Source organism: Nannobrachium achirus (assembly GCF_963921795.1).
Source record: "Nannobrachium achirus genome assembly, chromosome: 24".
Classification (NCBI taxonomy): domain Eukaryota; kingdom Metazoa; phylum Chordata; class Actinopteri; order Myctophiformes; family Myctophidae; genus Nannobrachium; species Nannobrachium achirus.
The window spans coordinates 21,872,178-21,892,900 of NC_137831.1; the positions used below are offsets into that span (position 1 = coordinate 21,872,178).

Here is a 20,723-nt window from a genome sequence, read left to right on the forward strand (position 1 = left end):
TATAAAATAATTAAGGCCCCTCCACCACCTTGGGCCCTATAGTAACTCAGTCCCACTTTCCTACCCCTTGTGACGCCCCCCCCCCCCCTCCCCCCCCTCCCCCCTTGCAGATCATGGACCTATCCTTGCTAGATAGGTCAGGGTCTCTGGGTCGTAAAGCCACCGGGCCACTAGGGCTTAAAAAAGCGCGGTGGCATTGTGTCACCAAATGGGTTTTCAGCATGTCGCGTGAGCCTTATTTGGAATAGGGGACTTGGCGAGAGCCAAGAGTGCTATGGGGACAGAACGTGGGTGTTTAGAAACACAGGCGAGTCAGGCCAACCAACTTATTTTTCAGGATAAAATCATTCTTTTACTAGTTCAATTGTTTAATTAGTAATTTACTGGTTCAACGATTACCTGGTTCAATTAAGCCCCCTCCACCAAAGAAATAAGCATAAATGTACATTCGGCAAAAACATCAGATCTATAAGAGGGAACAAAAGAGGGGGGGCCAAGTAAAGACCGATAGGTGGACCCAAGTCAACAAAGTATAGTAGAGTTTAAATGGTTAAAGCTGTTCAGTTAATCTAGAGATCAACCCTAACCGTGGTATGTTACCAAACAGACCAACCACCTTTTTGTGTGACTGTTAATTTCCTAAACCTTTCCAGAGCTTTGGGGGAGCATCATGTGACTTTTTAAGTCACATGGCGTGGCTTCAATCGTCAATTAACCCATTTAGGCCAAGGATTATTGATTGCTTTAACTATTGAAAAATAGCAGATATACAAGCTCACGCTTGTAGAGCTTGTAGATCTGCTATTTTTGAAAAATCATGATTTTTTTTTTGCAAGTCTTTGAATATATCTACTTAAAAGAGAACATTTGTAACTCAAATATTTACTTCTGGGTGGTCCCTGGAACAATGGGGGTAGAGATGGGGGTACGTGGCCAAATACATGTAATTTTGGGGGTCCTTGACATGAAAAGGTTTGAGAACAGCATGATTCAGGGGAAGGATTTAGAAGTCGGGTCAAAGATAATTCAAAGACTTGCACTCATTTTCACGATTTTTCAAAAATAGCAGATCTAGAAAGCTCGCAGCGCGGCTGTGAGCTTGTATATCTGCTATTTTTCTAAAGTTAAAGCATAAAATAATGGTTAAAGTGGTTAAAATCTAACGCGACTCGGGCGCGTTCCAGGTATTTGAGAGTTAATACGCTGGACAGAGCAGGTTTAGAGTGACAGGGAAAGTCACAGCTGAGCCCTTCATTTGTTAACACTGGGATTAAGAACACAAATCTCAGCATGTCTAAACGAAAGCCGATCACACGCCGTTTACACCGCATTATCCCAAGCGTCCATATTCGGTGGCGAACATTCGGCGAAAATAGCCGACGCGCTGTGAGCTTGCAGATCGGCTATTTCCACCGAAGATATGTATGGGGGGGGGGGGGGGGGGGTAAGAGGCTTAGTATGTAAGATAAGACAATAACACTAAACTCCACAAGTGCAGCTGTGAAAAGTCCCAACACTGTTTGCATTTAACCCATTTAGACCTACGATTATTGAATGCTTTAACCAGTGAAAAATAGCAGATCTACAAGCTTGTAGATCTGCCATTTTTGAAAAAGTCGTGAAAATGTGTGCCCATTTTTCAATATATATTTTTCAAAGCAGACTTTTGCAACTCAAATCTCTGCTCCTGGGGGGTCCCTGGAACAACATATTTTGAGATGGGGGTCTGCGGCCGAATAATTGTAATTTTGGGGGTCCTTGACATGAAAAAGTTTGAGAACAGCTGATTTAGAGGAAGGATTTAGAAGTCGGGTCAAAGATCGGGTCAAAGATAATTCAAAGACTTGCACTCTTTTTCATGATTTTTCAAAAATAGCAGATCTACAAGCTCGCAGCGGGGCACTCGGTGCCGCGCTGTGAGCTTGTATATCTGCTATTTTTCAATAGTTAAAGCATAAAATAATGGTTAAAGTGGTTCAAATCTAACGCGACTCGGGCGCGTTCCAGGTATTTGAGAGTTAAAACGGAGCCATATCATACATTTGTCCCCTGTAGAAAAAGACAACATTAAATTCCAGAGTTTAGAAGTATCATTACACCTTTACTGTGTCTGAATGTTTGTCAGGGTGTGGGTGACAGGGAAGTAACAAGTTGTCAACAAATCAACTCTCTACTGCCACTCTGTGCATGTCCTTTGTAATTGCAAAACTGGCTTGGAAGAGGGAACAGAAAACTACATTTCACAATATACCAAAAGCTACAAAAATACACTGTTTAATGCTCGCAGGTGGCAGATTAGCAACAGTATACGACGTCACTCAACAAATCTCAATGTTGTTCTAACACTTTCACTAAATTTTAACTTAAAAATGCTTCAACTACTACAGTCACAAATAACTAAGTGTACCTTTTTTCACACATCATAGTAATTCCAATTAAACATCGACATTTTATGGGTTTCATTTACTTGTTGTGGATCCCTACTGCAATGCATGGCCTTTGATAAGTTTTGCGACCGTAGTCAGTCGCATTCATTCATTTCAGAACAAACTTCATTCAAAAACATTGCGAAAAATGAACATACAAAAATTGGTAACCTTAATGTACATCAACTTAACAAAAGAAATGCCCAGGAAGCCCTCGCATTAAGCCTATCGACTGGACACCGAGAAAGCAGAGCAAATTTGATCATTTTAAGATCATTTCGAGATCAATTGTCCCAGCAGAGAGAGGGGTAGCTAGGATGGTAGCCAGCCAGATAAGTCGCCCTCTTTCAAAGTCGCCCCCAAACTTGTTTCCCAACGGGTCTGTGGCCTTAAAGCTAGATGCAGAATAGACTAAAATCAAATATTTGCTTCTGGGGGTCCCTGGAACAAAATATTTTGTGATGGGGGTCCGTAGCCAAATACATATCATTCTGGGGGTCCTTCACATGACAAAGTTTGAGAAACACTGATGGCAACATAATTTTTTTTCCAGAAAATTGTTATGATTTAGAAGACATTTGTAGAATGTGCCTATCAGTGCAAGGACCCCCAAAATGTGTTTTTGGCCATGGACCCCCATCTCAAAACATTTTGTTCCACGGATGGACCCCTATTGCAAACTTTTTTGTTCCAGGGACCCCCAGAAGCACAGATTTTATTTTAGTCTAATCTGCATCTAGCTTAAGGCCACAGACCCGTTGGGAAACGAGTCTGGGGCGACTTTGAAAGAGGGCGACTTTTCTGGTATTCGCTAGGATATGGCACATTGCAGCTGTGATATCATCTACAGCGGTGGATCTGAAACAAGTGTGCCATGAGACAAGTCCTGGTGTGCCTTGGGAATTTATTGACAACCACACATTTGTGCAATATTTACAACTATACAAGTTATGAAATAACTTTTAATTTACTATAGAAGTACTTTGTGCACACTAGTTTCTACACCTGACCCTACAATTCTTTTGACCAGTTTCAATCTGGTGTCCCTATTTTGGGCATTTTATTATTGGCATTTTTTTTTTTTCCTTTTTGCATTATGAGTTTTTGTAATGTTACACAAAAAAAATTGCTGATCTACAAGCTCACGACGTGTCGCATCGCCAAGTGTTGTTAGCTTGCAGATCGTTATTTTTTTTTTATAGCTATGAATACAGGTGTGTCTTTGACATTTTGAACTTTGCCCATTTGGCGCGCCTTTGGCACAATAAGTTTGACAACCCAGTGAACCCACTGATCTTCGGAAAACGCAGACACCAAGAGACACGAGGCGATGAGAGATGCAGAGCCCGCTTGATCATGCAGAATAGAGTGTTTCAAATGTGTGAGAAGAGAGCGCTAAGAGTACGCGTTAGTGCAGGACGTCTTTATGTTGTCCAGCGCGGGCGGGGAGGGAGGGGCCTCGGGGCAGATACCTTTACACCTCAAAAGCTGGGAACTTTGATTTCATTGGTTGCAATATGTCAGCCAGGAAGTAGATAGTGCCCGCCATGCCTAGAGACAAGAAGTGACAGGTTAGATATTAGGGATATGGGACGATATGAAAATTTCCTATCGCGATTATTGTGACAAAAGAAATCGCGCTTTACGATATTATCACGATAATCAAAATCCATTATCCTTGGGTGGAACATTTGCCAAAAAAATAGCAGATCTACAAGCTTGTAGATCGGCTATTTTTTTGGCAAAGACAATTCATAGAGAGTGAAAAAAAAAGACGTATGGGACCTGGGCTTCGACCTGTACCTTTTACCAATTATAGAGGGTTTAAGTGGTACCAGATATGCAGCTCAGCAAATAAAAGGTGAATTGATCCCAGTGCACGACGGAGGACGATATCACGATAAATTAGATATACACATAATTACACATAAACCTAACTTCTCTTGGCCACATCTAACTAGCTTGCTTAGCTAATACCAAAACTTTCATATTTTTGACAGCAGGCATTGTGATAGCCGCCAGCTATTTTTTACTTGCCATGTCGCTATCATTTTCTTATCAAACGATATGAGGGTGATGATCTTCAGCTATAGCAAACACGTGAACTAGCACGTTGATTCAGAGTGGGTATCAGAGTGCCAGTTACGATAAGGTGTGTCAATTTAAGACATGTTTATTTCACGATGAGCATACAAATTCAAACGTTGCACTCTTTAAAAAGCACTAATTTTGTAAATAAATATGGTCTATGGTGGCTCTGGAATAAGTGCACAGTAATACACACACAAAAAAAAAAGAAACTGTTGAAACCCTGTGAAATTATTTTACCTTCAAAAAGTGAGAAGGGAGTGTCCGGGGTCCGGCAGCCATGTTTGCCATAGTTCATGCACCAATCAGCAAACTGGGGACAGAGAGGGAGAACGCATGGATCAAAACAAATACAATCTCCCAAAATGATTCTATGACCAAATCCTAATTTGATTTGTGAAACAGTCTCGGTCCAAGTCTCTTAGGAGAGCTGTTCAGAAATCCATAGTCTTGTGACATCATTTGACAGATTTTCTTTTAAACAATATTTATTTTTATTATCGCGAGAACAATGGCTTCCACTCTAACATTGCAACTTTTCAGGAATAGAAAGCCTGCATTTTCTATTAGCTTGGATTCCCCATCGATGATGTCACAAGACGATGGGTTTCTGACCTGCCCACAGCCCTCCTCTGAGACACAGACAGAGTAGAAAAAGACTATGCCGTTTTATCATTTTATATCATCATCATCAACATTAGTGGGGACCAATTATACGAAGATAAGTTGAAAAGTGGTGAAGTCACAATAATGTCTAATTAGGATCTTTTTGTAATATTGTTCCTGCTGTTCCACATACTGCCAACCAGGTGAATAAATCACAGATTGAGGCTCGTACCTTTGCTTTGATATGAAACATCCAAGGCTATGATTTTATGGAAGAAGCTTCTAAACCTATTGCTTGTTTGACCACTTCAAAATAATAACTTTAAATAATCATCTACAATAGCTTAGCTTGTAAATGCTTCCATAGAGCAGTGGTTCTCAACCTTTTTAGGCCGTGACCCCCCAAATAATCATATATTAACTAACCTCGACGAGCAATAAGAGGCATTACATTTTGTATAACATGGTTCTATTGTGAAAATAGCAGATCTACATGCTCACAACGCCTTGCGTTGCGTGGCATTGTGAGCATGTAGATCGGCTATTTTCACAATTTCTGCCTCTAATATTTGACAATTTGGCCAATGTTTAATTTGTAATTTTAGAAGTATTAAAAAGTCCTTAAAGTCACTTTCGAAATGTGCAGATATATACCCTCTATTACACTTAAACTTTATGTTGGTTTGTTTGTCGAGTGAAAAAAACAATGTTGCACATTAAAGTTACTCATCTGGGGACCCACCAAAAGAAAAACTTTTGCAGAAAACTATACAGTTAATGGGAAGTTAATATTAGTCCATGTCTGCAACCACAAAGGCAAACAGAGGTATGATGTGTGTGACAGGTGTCAGGAGTCATGACACCCCCTTGTCTCAACAGAACACTACAGTTCGGCAGTCTCCAGAGAATAGCGAGCAATGTCAACAACTGAACTGCTACAACATTTTATCTGGCTAAGTGAAACGCTAGAATCCAGCGACATAATCAGATTGTGGACGCGTCATCCTGTTGCACTGGGAGGCGTAATGGAGCTTCAGCGAGACATCTGACAAGTCTATTTATATGATATCTTCTATGAATAGATTAATATTCATAAAAAAAAGGTACACATGGGACCCGTTCCATCGGAGACCGGGCCAAAACATCGCCCACACCAACCCTTAAAGCCCGATTTATAATTTGTTGTAGGACGTCGTCATGTGCCGAAAATAGCCGATTCACAAGCTCACAGCGCATCACACCCGCAATGTGCTGCGGGCTTGTAGATCAGCTATCGTACAGTGGAGTATATATGAAGCATTACTCTATCATTGTTAATTCCAACTTCTGACAGCTACCAGTTAACAAATCAATAAATATAAAAGGCCATTTTTCCCTGACTGTTCTGAATATATATTTTGTTTATTTGAGGCTGGCGTGTGGCCAGTGGCAGAAATGATCGGCTGTAATTCTTTTGAAACAAGTTCAACTTGACGTCCAAGTCTTCCATCAAAGTCAAGACTCTCGTTGTAGAACAGCGGAATGAAAAAGGAAAACCGCCTGGAGAAGTAATTTGATGAAATGAGCGGCTTCAGACTCAGAGCTCGATGCTGATGCATTAACACAAATTGTTAGACACAAAGCACCGTAGGAACCCATGTCAAGTTATTTACATTTTACACAGGGAGATTTTGCTGATATAGGGCAGAATCAAGGGTGCCATGGCATTGGTCCGACATCTCATTGTTCCTACATCCCATTAGTCAGAATCTGGTGAATGTTAACCTGAAAAATACTATACCTAATCCTAAACTCAGTAAAACTATGCCTAAACCTGACCCAAACCTCAGTAAAACTATGCCTAAACCGAAGCCTAAAACCTAACCCTAACCAAAGTAGGACTAATGAGATGTAGGACTAATGAGATGTAGGACTTATGGGCAGTCCCCGAATCAAGTCTGAACATTACCTCCTATTTCTGTGGGGAAGGGGAACTACCTATTAGGGCTGCGCAATTAGCCAAAAACATAATACAGGGTTCCCACACATTTTTACCAATTAATTTCCAAAACCTTTCCAACAATTCAGCTCAATAACGAGTCGCTTACTCCTATGAGCAATGCCCAAAGACAGGCAGAGTATGCCAGTGGTTCTCAAAGTTTTCAGGCCGTGACCCCCGAAATAATCATGTTTTAACTGGAGACCCGGCACCCTGACGAGCACTAAGAGTTGAGGAATTTTGTATAACACTGTTCTATTGTGAAAATAGCCGATCTACATGCTCACAACGCCTCGCGTTTCGAGGCATTGTGAGCATGTAGATCGGCTATTTTCACAATTTCTGCCTCTAATATTTGACAATTTGGCCCAAGTTTAATTTGTCATTTCGGAGGTATTAACAAAATGAATAACCAAAGACAATGCACAGCAATTCTTTCCAGGACCTTCCAGGACCCTTGATAAATTCCAAAACTTTTCCAGAACTGGAAAAAATATTTTTTCTAATTTCAAAATATCTCCAGGAATTTCATGACCGTGAGAAGAACCCTGTCTCATAGCATCCACTCAATGCACTCACCATGCAGGCTCTGTAGAGGTGCTTGGGGTCCTGGGTTAGCCGGTACAGAGCCAGGAAGGTGTAGGCGTTCCCGGCGACACCGTGACACAGGCCGTAGCCCTTCTTCAGCAGGCCCCAGCGCCACACCACCTCGCCACACCACAGGGCGTACTCCAGGTACTGGGACACGCCGAACACCTGCCACACAATTCAATTCAATTCAAAGTAGGGCTGTCACAATTATTACATAATTGTCTAATCGTGATTATCTGACATTATTATCGCAATTATTTTGTCATAATCGTCATAATCGTGAATGTTGAAAAATGTCAGAAATAGTGGAAATAGGCTATTTCCACTATCAAAGTTATTTTTTAAGTAGTAAGTTGTCAAATATGTCAGTAATTTCTTTGTATATTTAGGTTATGTGTCATATCTACCATGTACAACTTCAAAGCCTAAAAGCCAAACAGAAATGTAATTATCTACGACAAAAACACAGTTAAAACTTTAATCGCCAATTATTTGAGTGACAATTAATCGTCATGTAAAATGACATTTTATATATATATACAGGGTATAAAGCTTTTGGAACAAATAACAGCATTATTTTTTTTCCTCAAAATGCATTTAAAGGTAGCGGCTCTGTTTCGTACTGTATGTGCAGTAGGTCTAGGTGTCAATCCATGGTTTATAGTCCTTAGGGTTGTTGTGTTTCTACTAGCCTTCTTTTGTCGCAACAGTTCACAAATCTTGCTGCTGTGTTCGAACATTGTTGTATTTCTCCCAGTAGGTATGGGAGTTTTTCCATCATTGGTCATGTTTTCAAACTCACTTCGGGTGTGTGTAATCTGTGGGAAGTATGTGTCTCTGATGTCTTGGTATACACACCACGCCAGGAGAAGGGGACTTTCAGTGAGAAACATGTCAAAAGACATGGAAGTACTTTTACCTTTACCACTTGAACACTATACTAGGGGGTCTTCAACGTTTTCAGGCCAAGGACCCCTTAGTTGAGCGAGAGAGATGAAGCAGGGACCCCCACAACCGTATCATAGATTCCATATGGTTTCATCGTTTGACAGCAAAAATCATCAGTGTATTTTGGATTCATGTCAATTTGTGTTTTCAGACATTTAACCACTTGAACCGTCAATACTTCATAAACTTGACCTTTCACTCTGTACTTAGTCTGCTCTTTTCTCCCTCTAAACCAAAGCTCTGCCAAAAATAGCCGATCTACAAGCTGCGAGCTAAAGTTCTCCTCAAGAGTAAAGGAATGCGAGGGTTCAAGTTATTTAAGCATTTAAAATAATCATCCTATATCACACAAGGATTTGGCGGCCCCCCAGTAGTAACTCTGAGGACCCCCTAGGGGTCCCGGACCCACTGTTGAAGACCCCTAGACTAAAGTGTCCTTGAACCGTTCATTCTTGTGTAGGGCATCGACTGCACTAGAAGTGAGTGGACGGTGAATTAGGTGTTCAGTGTTCGGTAGGCCCGTCACAATGATTACATAATCGTCTAATCGCAATTATTTGGCATAATCGCAATTATTTTGTCATAATTGTCAGAACCGTTTACGTGTTGAAATGTCAAACATTTTCAAAAAATAGTGGAAATGGCAGATCTACAAGCTCACAATGCACCACGTTGTGAGCTTGTAGATTGACTATTTCCACTATGAATGTTCTTTTTTTTTTTTTAAGTATAAAGTTGTCAAATATGTCAGCAACGTCTTTGTATATTCAGTTCATGACTCGTGTCATATCTGCCGTGTGCAACTTTAAAGCCTTACAAGCCAGACAGAAATGCAATTGTCAACAACAAAAACACAATTAAATCTTTAAAGGACAACTTTGTTTTTTTACAACAAGGGTTCATATTTTAGATTGTAATCAGAGAAAAGAAAAAGTGAGTGTTAAAATGTTTTCATTTGCTTTGTTCTATTGTTTTATCGTGTTTACCGTGCTAAAATGTGGGGCATGCGTACGCATGGGGGCATGCGTACAAGTGGCTAAATATGTCTTTTTAGACACAATAAGCCAGCAGTTTCTTTATTGCTATTTACAGTAACACTTCTAGCCCCTACAAGTCACATCCAACCATGAAAGGTTGCGTTGTATCTTGGGAATGGGCTTGTTCTGTGTAAAATGACATATTTAGCCACTTGTACGCATGCCCCCAAACACTGAAATAAGAATCTCTAAAACAATAGAAAGAAGTAAATGAAATCAATTTAACACTCATCTTTTATATTATTTAATTACAATCTAAAATATGAACCCTTGTTGTAAAAAACTAAAGTTGTCCTTTAATCGCATTATTTGAGGGACAATTAATTGTCATCTAAAATGTCATAAACGTGACTGCCCTAGTGTTCGGATTAACCCATTTAGGCCTAAGATTATTGAATGCTTTAACTATTGAAAAATAGCAGATATACAAGCTCACAGCGCGGCACCGAGTGCCGCGCTGCGAGCTTGTAGATCTGCTATTTTTGAAAGGTGGTGAAAATGGTTGAAAACCTTTGAATATGTATTTTTTTAAGTGAACGTTTGTAACTCAAATTTTGCTTCTGGGGGGGTCCCTGGGACTAAATATTTTGAGATGGGGGCCCGTGGCCAAATACATATCATTTTGGGGGTCCCTCACATGAAAGTTTTTGAGAACCTCTGACATAGTAGTCTCTCAGTCAAGAACAGACTAACTGAGCTCCAGTTAAGTGAAAAGGACCTTTTCTGTGACGATGGCTGGCCAGATTGCTGACATTGAAACACGGGTTTTTCAAAAAACCTCAGAAGGATTCCAAAGACACTTATAGAATCGGGTCAAAATTTTAAATTTTCACGAGTTTTCAAAAATAGTAGATCTACAAGCTCGCAGCGCGCTGTGAGCTTGTATATTGTATATTCAATAGTTAAAGCATTCAATAATCCTAGGCATAAATGGGTTTAAAAGATTGAACACGACCGTTTTTCGGCTTGGACCAACGCAACGCAGGGCAAAGCTGACGCAACGTCAGCAGAGGAGCGCCTTCCATCGATTACAAAGGGAACATTCCCTGGCCGGCGGCTGATGCCAACACAATGCAACGCAACGCTCCATGGCTCCAGGCAGCGGAGCACAGGCGTCAGCAGGAGCTCTGGCCAGGTTTTCCCACACATTTTTACCAATTAATTTCCAAAACTATTCCAAAACCTTTCCAGAATATTGAACCCAATTTCCAGGACTATATAACAATAATTCAGCTCAATAACAGGTCGCTTACTCCTATGCGCAATGCCCAAAGACGGGTAGTGTATGCCAGTGGTTCTCAACTTGTTCAGGCCGTGAACCCCGAAATAATCATGTTTTAACTGGGGACCCGGCACCCTGACGAGCACTAAGAGTTGAAGAATTTTGCATAACACGGTTCTATTGTGAAAATAGCAGATCTACATGCTCACAACGCCTCGCAACGGCTATTTTCACAATTTCTGCCTCTAATATTTGACAATTTGGCCCATGTTTAATTTGTCATTTCAGAGGTAAATCAATAACCAAAGACAATGCATAGCTATTTCTTCCAGGACCTTCCAGGACCCTAGATAAATTCCAACACTTTTCCAGTACTGGAAAAATATTTTTTCTAATTTCAAAATATTTTCAGGAATTTCATGACCGTGGCTGACCATATAAGGACTTCCACCATGGCCCGTGTTACGAGCATAGCTAGATTCGGTTTTCAGAGGTGGCCTGCCAGTCCTCGACCAATCAGGGTAGAGTATGGCCGTAGTTATGTTATGATGTTTAGTTATGATGGTCAAAATAAAAGTGTTGAGAACCACAGTCGCTCTGAATTAAGAACGTCTGCAAAATGCCTAGATTGTAAACTACTGAACTCATAAAATGCCACAGTCTCGTAGTAAATCAGTATCATACATAATCTTGAAGCTGGAGACGTAGGCCTACCGATATTCAGTGATTGGGTCTAATGATCAAAACGAGAACATTATAATGGCGTAAAAAATCTATAAAAAACTAAACATTTCCACGCTGTAAGGACAGTAAGGGACAAGATGACCCCCGGCCACTTTCATTATCACTGAATACACCTTTAATGCCATGACACTTGTTTGACTACTATAACGTGTACTGCAAGTTATTTGGTAAGACATACAAAAAATAAATCCACACAGAGAACACTCGGCTGACTGCTGTAACGGGTTAGTAAAGTGTATGTGTGTCTGGCCCAAGTACCACAATTCGCCACTAGATGGCACAAGAATGCTGTAAAATACCGCAGGGAGCTTTTTAGTTCCACAGCCGTGTATCCCAGGTAATTATATTTATTTCGGTTGTTTGTTTTACTCCACCAAGAAAATAATTGCAACCTGGTTATCTCGGGTCCTAAATGGTACCCAATTTGATGGCTAGAATGACAATAAGCAGTACTCTGTGTCCACGGGAGCAGACTTCGAGATCCACTGCTATTAAAAAAATAAAGCATCGTTTGTCCATTATTTTCACAATGTCTGCCCCTTTCTTTTGGGCAATTTGGTATTATAAAGGTCTTAAAAGTCACCAAATTGTAACTTTAGAAATGTGCAGATAGACAGTTTACACTTATACAGTATGTTCAGTTGGTTAGTTTACTGTTGAGTGAGAAAACCAAAGTTGCACATAAAGCTAATCATCTGGGGGACACACCGGTGGCGGATTGGGATACCATCGTCTCAAGACGACACTCGCCGCTCCGTCAGAAAAAAGAATCAAACCTCGGTTCGAAGTGAAGCGGTGAACTTTTATTCTATGTGTTCTGGAGCTATGAACTCTGTGACCTATACATTCTTCCAATTCTGAATGAATGATTTTATCTGGAGGGCCGAATTGTCATGTGAAGCTTGACCAATACTCAAAGTATGGTCTCATTGGACATTTTTAATCATCCAATCATCAGACCGGGACGGACGTTACACACATATTCTGGATGTACGGGACAGATAAAATCTGTTCATTCTGGACTGGAATGACCATATATGGACATGAACGGGACACACATGGGACACACACAGGACACACATGTACGACAGATAAAACCTGTTCATTCTGGACTGGAATGACCATATATGGACATTGACGGGGCACACAAAGCCACTCCTTTGGAAGCGGCTTTCACCGCTTCAAAAACAAAACCCGGGCACCTCCGTGCAAAGTTGATTTCGTCGACTAAAACTATGACGAAAAATGTTTGTCGACTGCGTTCTTTTCACAGACTAAAACTAAATAAAAAGTAAGCTGTGATGACTAAAACTAAGACTAAATATATTGACAATTTCGTGAACAAAATAAAAACTAGACTAAAACATTAGTGAGGGACTAGTTGAGAAGAGAGTCATTTTATGTTTGGTTGCTCTCAGGTGTTGCTTGCTGAAAATAGCAGATCTACAAGCTCACAACGCGTCGCGCTGCGACGCGTTGTGAGCTTGTAGATCGGCTATTTTCAGCATGCAACCAAGTGTAAAATCAGTCATTACGATGCCATCAAGGCCAGCCAAAATGCATTTTAGTTGACTAAATCAACTGTAGATTTAGTCAACTAAAATTTCATGATATTTAGTCGACTAAAATTAGACTAAAACTAAAACTTTTCAGGAGACTAAATTATGACTAAAACTAAATGAGATTTTATTCAAAAGACTGTGACTAAAACTAAATCAAAATTTGATGTAAAAAAGAACACTGCCTCCGTGCTGCTTACCTTGTAGGCCTGCAGGAGCATGTAGACCACGCCCGGGGCTCCGTGGCACCAGTGCACCAGCAGGTCGCGGTTGTCGCCCAGGCAGGGAGGGTAGTTGCCCGAGGGGAACTTGAGGCGGCACACGTAGTCCACGCTGGGCTTCACCAGCCTGTGGACCAGCTCTGCACCGCCCACCACGCCTGGCTGCAGGTCAGGGGAACAGAGCGTTGTAGAGCGTCAACACAAAGAGGGCTGTCACCAGGGGTTGACACTAAGGTCTCAGAGGCACTTGCCTGTCGGGCAAGTACAGGTCATGTTCTACTTGCCCAAAGGTCATGCCCACTTGCCCGAAAAGTAAATAGTCCATTATAAAATGATGCGCTTGGCATGACTTTAATTACCGTTCAATTTAACACTTATTTCTTTACTTTCTCAATACCTCCAAATCCAAATACCTACATGCTATATGTCTGTGGTTTCACACTTGTTATCTTGTATTTTTAAACGTAGCAACAGTAAAAACAGTGCATTATAGGTAAACAGTGCTCTTATTTTACATTCCACAGACGAGACGACAGCGTGCAGTCCACGTTCAGGTGTTTAGACTGATATCTTGTGCTGTGTTTATAGATGGTTGCGTCCCCTCTCAAATGAGCACTTGCCTGGTCGGGCAACCTGAAAGCAAACTTCACCTGCCCGAAAGTTTCATTTACTTGCCGGGGGCAGGTGGGCAAGCCTTAGTGTCAATGCCTGTGTCACCGTTACACATTTAACGACACGTGGACCTGGAACGCATGAGTGTCACTCTACATTTGAACCACTTCTTTAACCATTATTTTATGCTTTAACTATTACAAACATTGCAGATATACAAGCTCACAGCACGGATTTAATTGTGTTTTTTGGCATTGGAACATCGGAGCATGTGAATGCAATTTTAATTGACTTTTTTTTTAGGCTTTATAAATCACAAATTGCACAGGGTGTATTTGACAAATAACTTAAATATACAAAGACATTACAGACACATTTAATACTTTTACACTTAAAAAACTACAAGTCACTGAGTAACATGTTCTAAGCTTGTAGATCCGCCATTTGTACTATTTAGGTATGAACATTTTTCAACATGGAATTATTACTATTATGTGATAATTGTGACAGGCCTAGTTACAGAGGAACGGTACTGTATATTCCTACAGTATATTAGATGACATACACAGTAAATATACCGCATCTAGCAGTAAAAAAAAACAAATAGGGAGTTGTTTTTACACAGATGAATGGAAATGAATGGGATCACCTCAAATAATTGTGATAGGCCTATCAGTCATTATAGCGCAATCGTTTCAAATCACATTCTTGTTCTAAAGCAATAAAGCGTTTCATATCCTTTCAAGAGATATTTCACTGTGCTAGGAGGATTCTATGTGCCAAACAATTATTATTTATTTATTAGTTTTTTTCAAATTAGATGTATTATTTATTTATGCGTCTTGAACTTTGCGTGCATTATTTTTCTTGCTTGTGTCATCACTATGCAAATAAGCGTTTTAGCTGAATTATGTGTGAGCGACCTATATTGCCACATTTAAAATTCTCTCCTTCAAAGATCGAAGGCCTCCCCTACTAGGGCTGTCACAATTATTACATAATCGTCTAATCGCAACAATTTGACATACTCGCAATTATTTTGTGATAATCGTCATAATCGTTTACATGTTGAAAAAGGTTTATATAGGTTCAAACATTAAAAAATAGTGGAAATAGCAGATCTACAAGCTCACAACGCGTCACATCGCCACGTGTTGTGAGCTTGTAGATCGGCTATTTCCACTATCAATGTTCTTTTTTAAAGTGTAAAGTTGTCAAATATGTCCTTCATTTCTTTGTATATTTAGGTTATGCGTCATTATCTGCCATGTGCAACTTCAAAGCCTACAAGCCAAACAGAAATTGAATTGTCAACGACAAAAAACACAATGAAATCGTTAATCGCAATTAACTACTTTATGGTTCCTATCGCTAGTTAAAATTGCCTTTCAATCACCATCATATGCGTTTTGTCGAAATTTGGTCCAATTTATTTTAAAATAAATGATAAAGTTGTGGGGGGCGTGGCCAACTAAACTGATACCAGCCGGCTGTGTTCTTCTTCGTGTGCTGTATTTCGGGAGGCTCCGACCACATTCTCCCATGTATCCCTGCGGTTGCACGTGACTGTTGGCAGCCAATAGCATCCTTTGGTGCCTTTACAATCTATGATGCCAACACCCATGCCAAGGACCCATATTGTGTCATTTGCGCTGCATAGAAACCAATGGCTTTGCTTTGTCCATATATTTTATACAGTCTATGGTTTGCATGCTTGGCCAATCGGCATTCACCTTCATGAGGAAGTAGTAGATACCGGCCAGGCCGTGGGCAGCGCCGACATACTGCTCCTGGTACCACTCGTACATTAGAGGGCTCTGCTCCTGGACCCTGAACCTCCTGGCCTGGTTGTCCCCTGAGGCCAGGATCGCATCGCTGATCTGTGGCAGAGAAGAGTAGTCAGCGTCATCATCGCTAATTCATACAGGGTTCCCACACATCTTTACCAATTCATTTCCAGAATATTTAACCCCGATTTCCAGGACTATATAATAATAATAATTCAGCTCAATAACGAGTCGCTTACTCCAATGTGCGATGCCTAAAGACAGGTAGTGTATGCCAGTGGTTCTCAACCTTTTCAGGCCGTGACCCCCGAAATAATCATATTTGAACTGCGGGACCCCGGCACCCTGACGAGCACTAAGAGTTGAGGAATTTTGTATAACACGGTTTTATTGTGAAAATAGCCGATCTACATGTAGATCTGCTATTCTTTTTTATTTTTTTTTGACAATTTGGCCAATGTTTAATTTATCATTTCAGAGGTATTAACAAAATCAATAACCAAAGACAATGCACAGCTAATTTTTCCAGGACCCTTGATCAATTCCAAAACCTTTCCAGTACTGGAAAAATATTTTTCTAATTTCAAAATATTTCCAGGAATTTCATGACCGTGGGAACCCTAATTCATAATCGTATATATCGTATATATATAACATTGAGATCAATGGGTTTAGAGCAGGGGTCTTCAACGTTTTCAGGCCAAGGACCCCTTAGTTGAGAGAGAGAGATGAAGCAGGGACCCCACGACCCTTTCATAGATTCCATATAGTTTCATCGTTGGACAGTACAATCATTAGTGTATTTTGGATTCATGTCAATGTGTGTTTTCACTTTTCAGATATTTAACCACTTGAACCGTCAATACTTAATAAACTTGACCTTTCACCCTGTACTTAGTCTGCTCTTTTCCCCCTCTACACCAAACCTCTTTGCCGAAAATAGCCGCGAGGCGTTGTGAGCTTGTAGATCGGCTATTTTCTGCTAAAGTTCTCAGAATATGGACGCTAGGGTTCATGTGGTTAATATGATAAAGGTTTCTACCCGGACCCCCTGTTGAAGACCCTTGGTTTAGACTGAAATGAAAATGAAGCGTTAATATACTTAAATCGATCTGATCCATAGGTCAGAATACAATTCCGCATGGGCTCCAATTAACGTGCGTTGTTAAATTAATGCCACTGCAAATGCCAACACATTCCTTTTCATGAATTCCCCCACCTGATCCCATTCAGTGGACTGTGCTGACATCCCAGATTCAGTGCACGGCGACCGGACATCAGAGGACGAGCGTGCAGAGAGCCAATCATTAGAGGTGAGTTTAATGACAACGTACTTGTTGGATGTACTGCAGTGGGACGGTGTCCTGCCCGAGCTGCTGGTTGACGAACAGCAGGGCGTAGAGGTAGCCCGTCCGACCGTAGAGGAGCTCGTCTGGGAGACCGCCTGCACCCATCACCACTTTGCTGTGGTACTGCAGCAGTCTGCGTGGAGCACAGGGAAGGGAGGGGGCAGGAGACGCGTTGACTTGGGAGTGGCACAATCGCAAGCTGCTAGTCAGAAAATGTCCCATCTCCAATCAAGGTGCGTGGTTACGGCGGCGTAGCTTCTTCTGGCCACTCCGCACTCGTGTAATTATGGTAGTTCGCTAATGAGTGTGCGACTAACTAACGATAGTTACTCAGCAACTGTTAAGCCCTTTGCACACAGGACAGTTGCGTTTTTTTCGTTTGCTGCATGAATAAAACGCATTGGATTTGGTGTGCAATGCTGTGCGGAATCGGCGCTGCGGATCCCAAAAGGAGTCATAAAAGGAGTGATGAGTTTTTTACCGCATGCGACAGACGCACGAATCGAACTGGGTTCGATCGAGAAAAAGAAGCACGGCCGTGTGCAAAGGGCTTTAGTCGGATGGTCTCAAGATAACAAAAAACGTGTTTTAATCGTAATGGCTGACAACAGTTCATAATTCTAAGGTGGAATTCTACAGTAGTTTTACACAACGGTAGAGCCCTCGCCTTTCGACCACAAGGTCATGGGTTCGATCCCGGGCACCGCCAACTCAGCGTATGCGTAGTAGTCATGCGTTAAGTACTGGGAGGTGTTGTGCTCCACCTCAGCAATCCATCTCCCAGGGTTAGACTCCCATGCTCTTAACCGACAATAAGCCTCTCCGACCTACTGGCGATGCGAGGCGTTGTGTGCTAGTAGATCGGCTGTTTTCACTAGATTAAATCATTTTTAAAATGATAAATGCAAAACAAACGGTTTTGGACATACAAGATTTTCACCCGACAACGACGATATCTGAACTGTCGCTGGAGTAGCGGGAACGCCACCGTCGCCCCCTGCAATGTTGTGGCCCTCGGCTTGGTACCCTAGACATAATTCAATGTTGTGGCCCTCGGCTTGGTACCCTAGACATAATTCAATGTTGTGGCCCTCGGCTTGGTACCCTAGACATAATTCGGCCCTTGCTGGAAAAATTAATTGGGGAACCCTGCTGTACCTGCTGAGGCATTCCTGGGCTTCCTGTGATCGCTGCATGCGGTGGTAGACCACGGAGGCCACCGCCAGGGGCCCGGCGTCCCCGCACAGGAAGGTGACGTCCTGGCGCTGCGTCAGGCACTTCAGGCTGTGCGACACGTAGTCCAGGGCCTTCTGGAGGAAGGAGGACTCGCCGAACACTTCGTGCAGGTGGAGGTACAGCAGAGCAATGCCTGTGGACGGACACGTGGGGAATTTTTACAGTTTAGGCCAGGGTTCCCCAATAGGCAAATGGCCACACCAACCCCAGTAATAATGGTGGTATAAGAGCAGCAACAACTCTAGTATATCGTCGTTGTCGGGTGGAAATCTTGTATCTCCAAATTTGTAGGTTCTTTCGCAAATCATACAAGGCCGTCGCACAAAAGTAGTGAAAACAGCCGAGATTGGCTGTTTTCACTAGTTTAAAACATTTTTAAAATGAAAATGCAAAACGGTTTTGGACATACAGGATTTTCACCCGACAACAACGACATCCGAAATGTCGCTGGAGTAGCGGGAACGCCACCGTCGCCCCCTGAAATGTTGTGGCCCTCGGCTTGGTACCCTAGACATAATTTGGCCCTTGGGGAAAACTAATTGGGGAACCCTGGTTTAGGCATTTGGCAGACGCTCTTAATCCGGAGCGACCTGCAGTATGCAAGGAAAACACGAGGCAATACATCAAAATGCATAGAAATAGTTATCTAAACCAAGAACCTTTATCATCAGTCTAAACAGTAGAATATAAAAAAAAAACAGCAATACTATGTACGGTACATTGAAACTATACACACTATAGCAGCGATATTCAACTGGAGGCCCGTGGGCCACATCTGGCCCCTAAGGAGTTTTCTTGTGGCCCTGTAACACATTCCAACTGGAACACATTCCATATTCCGAAAATATATTCTGCATGGTTGGTTGGTTGTACGTACAGGTAGGGTTGTACGGTTTCCATTTTTTAAAAACCAAGGTTTATGCCCCCCAAAAAACCCCGGTACACGGTTTTACACGGTTTTACAATCTTATAGATTTTACCGTGATTAAAAACAAAAACAAAAGTTTCAAAGTGCTTTATTTATAAAGCAGATACAAAAGTGTTTTACCCACAAAAATGCAGTAAATACTATTGGGATATACTAAAATAAATTGTAAATAGCCAAAGTCAATTTAATTTGTTATTTCAGAGGTTAAAAAAAGTCCTTACGTTGTCACTTTAGACATGTACAATATAAACCCTCAATACACTGTATGTTTTGTTTTTTTACAGTTGAGTGAGAAAACAATGTTGCACATTAAGTTAATCATTTGGGGACCACCCAAAATCATTTTGGGACCTCTCTGGGGTCTCGACCCACAGATTGACAAACTCTACGACTCCCGTTGTTGCCTGCCTGGCTGGCTGCAATGTGTACTGGCTGGGTGCTGTGTCTAGCGCACACCGCACACACTGCATAGTAAACAGTGATGGGAGTAGAGGACTTCTTAAAAAGTTTTAGATTAAGACAATTTGCTTGCATTGCGATGCATCCGCGTGCCGTTCTGCATCGATGCAGTGACGTTACATAATTGTTACTTTTAGCCTAAGTTTGTTGTTGTTTTTCCTCCTGAAGGAACGTGGCTAAATCGTTAGCATGCTAGCGCTTTAGCCACGTTCCTTTAGCCTTGGAGCCTGAGGAGAGGCATAAAAAAATAGCTGATCTACAAGCTTGTGGCTCGTCGACCGTGCAACGTGTTGTGAGCTTGTAGATCCACCGTGTTTAGCTTCAAGCTAAGCCTCGCTTCTGTATTTGGTTACAGCTGTTGCATTTCTTTCCAGCTGTTAGCCTACTTGGCTTGCTACCATTATCTCCGTTGTCTTCTTCTTCAGGAGTGATTTCTGCTGCTTCTGTAAACACGGCAGATGCGGCGGCGGCGCACATGTCACGTGACGGTTTTCGGTTTTGGCTTACGAGACCGTCAACATTTTATAACACCGTATCAAACCGAAACACCGAAAAACCGTACAACACTACCTACAGGATGACATTTTTCTTTATGCTTTTCATAAATACTGGACAGCAGGCATGTTGCCTGCTGTCCAGTATTGTGTGCAATAGTACAAAAGTAGGCCTATGTCGATTTCACAGTATGTTATACCATAATGGTACATGGTGACTTACTGACTGCTTCTGTGCCAGCCCTTTTGAGTGCATACATAGGCTTTGATTTTGAGAAAATAGGAAGTAGCCTATGCATTTCAATCGGTTCTGTGTGTGGGTCCCTGCAACGGAAGTGTCTTTGTGAGAAGAGTAGTGGGGGCAGGATGACATGGTTCTGAAGTGTTTCTACGTTGGTATGAATGAAAGGTCTTTGGTTTATATTGGAGTACATGGCT

The 20,723-nt window shown here is 41.6% G+C and overlaps 1 protein-coding gene across 1 annotated transcript in view; it reads right to left on the bottom strand.

Annotated features, from left to right (window-relative positions):
- Window positions 1–1,959: 1,959 nt before the first annotated feature.
- Window positions 1,960–20,723, bottom strand: part of LOC308280042 (receptor tyrosine-protein kinase erbB-4-like) — a 789,750-nt gene continuing 770,986 nt past the window's right edge. The window contains 7 exon segments of the mRNA XM_080720298.1: window positions 1,960–3,977; window positions 4,755–4,827; window positions 7,678–7,854; window positions 13,400–13,582; window positions 15,766–15,912; window positions 17,154–17,301; window positions 18,327–18,537. Of these exon segments, the coding sequence (XP_080576424.1) occupies window positions 3,901–3,977; window positions 4,755–4,827; window positions 7,678–7,854; window positions 13,400–13,582; window positions 15,766–15,912; window positions 17,154–17,301; window positions 18,327–18,537 (1,016 nt within the window). The 3' untranslated portion in view covers window positions 1,960–3,900.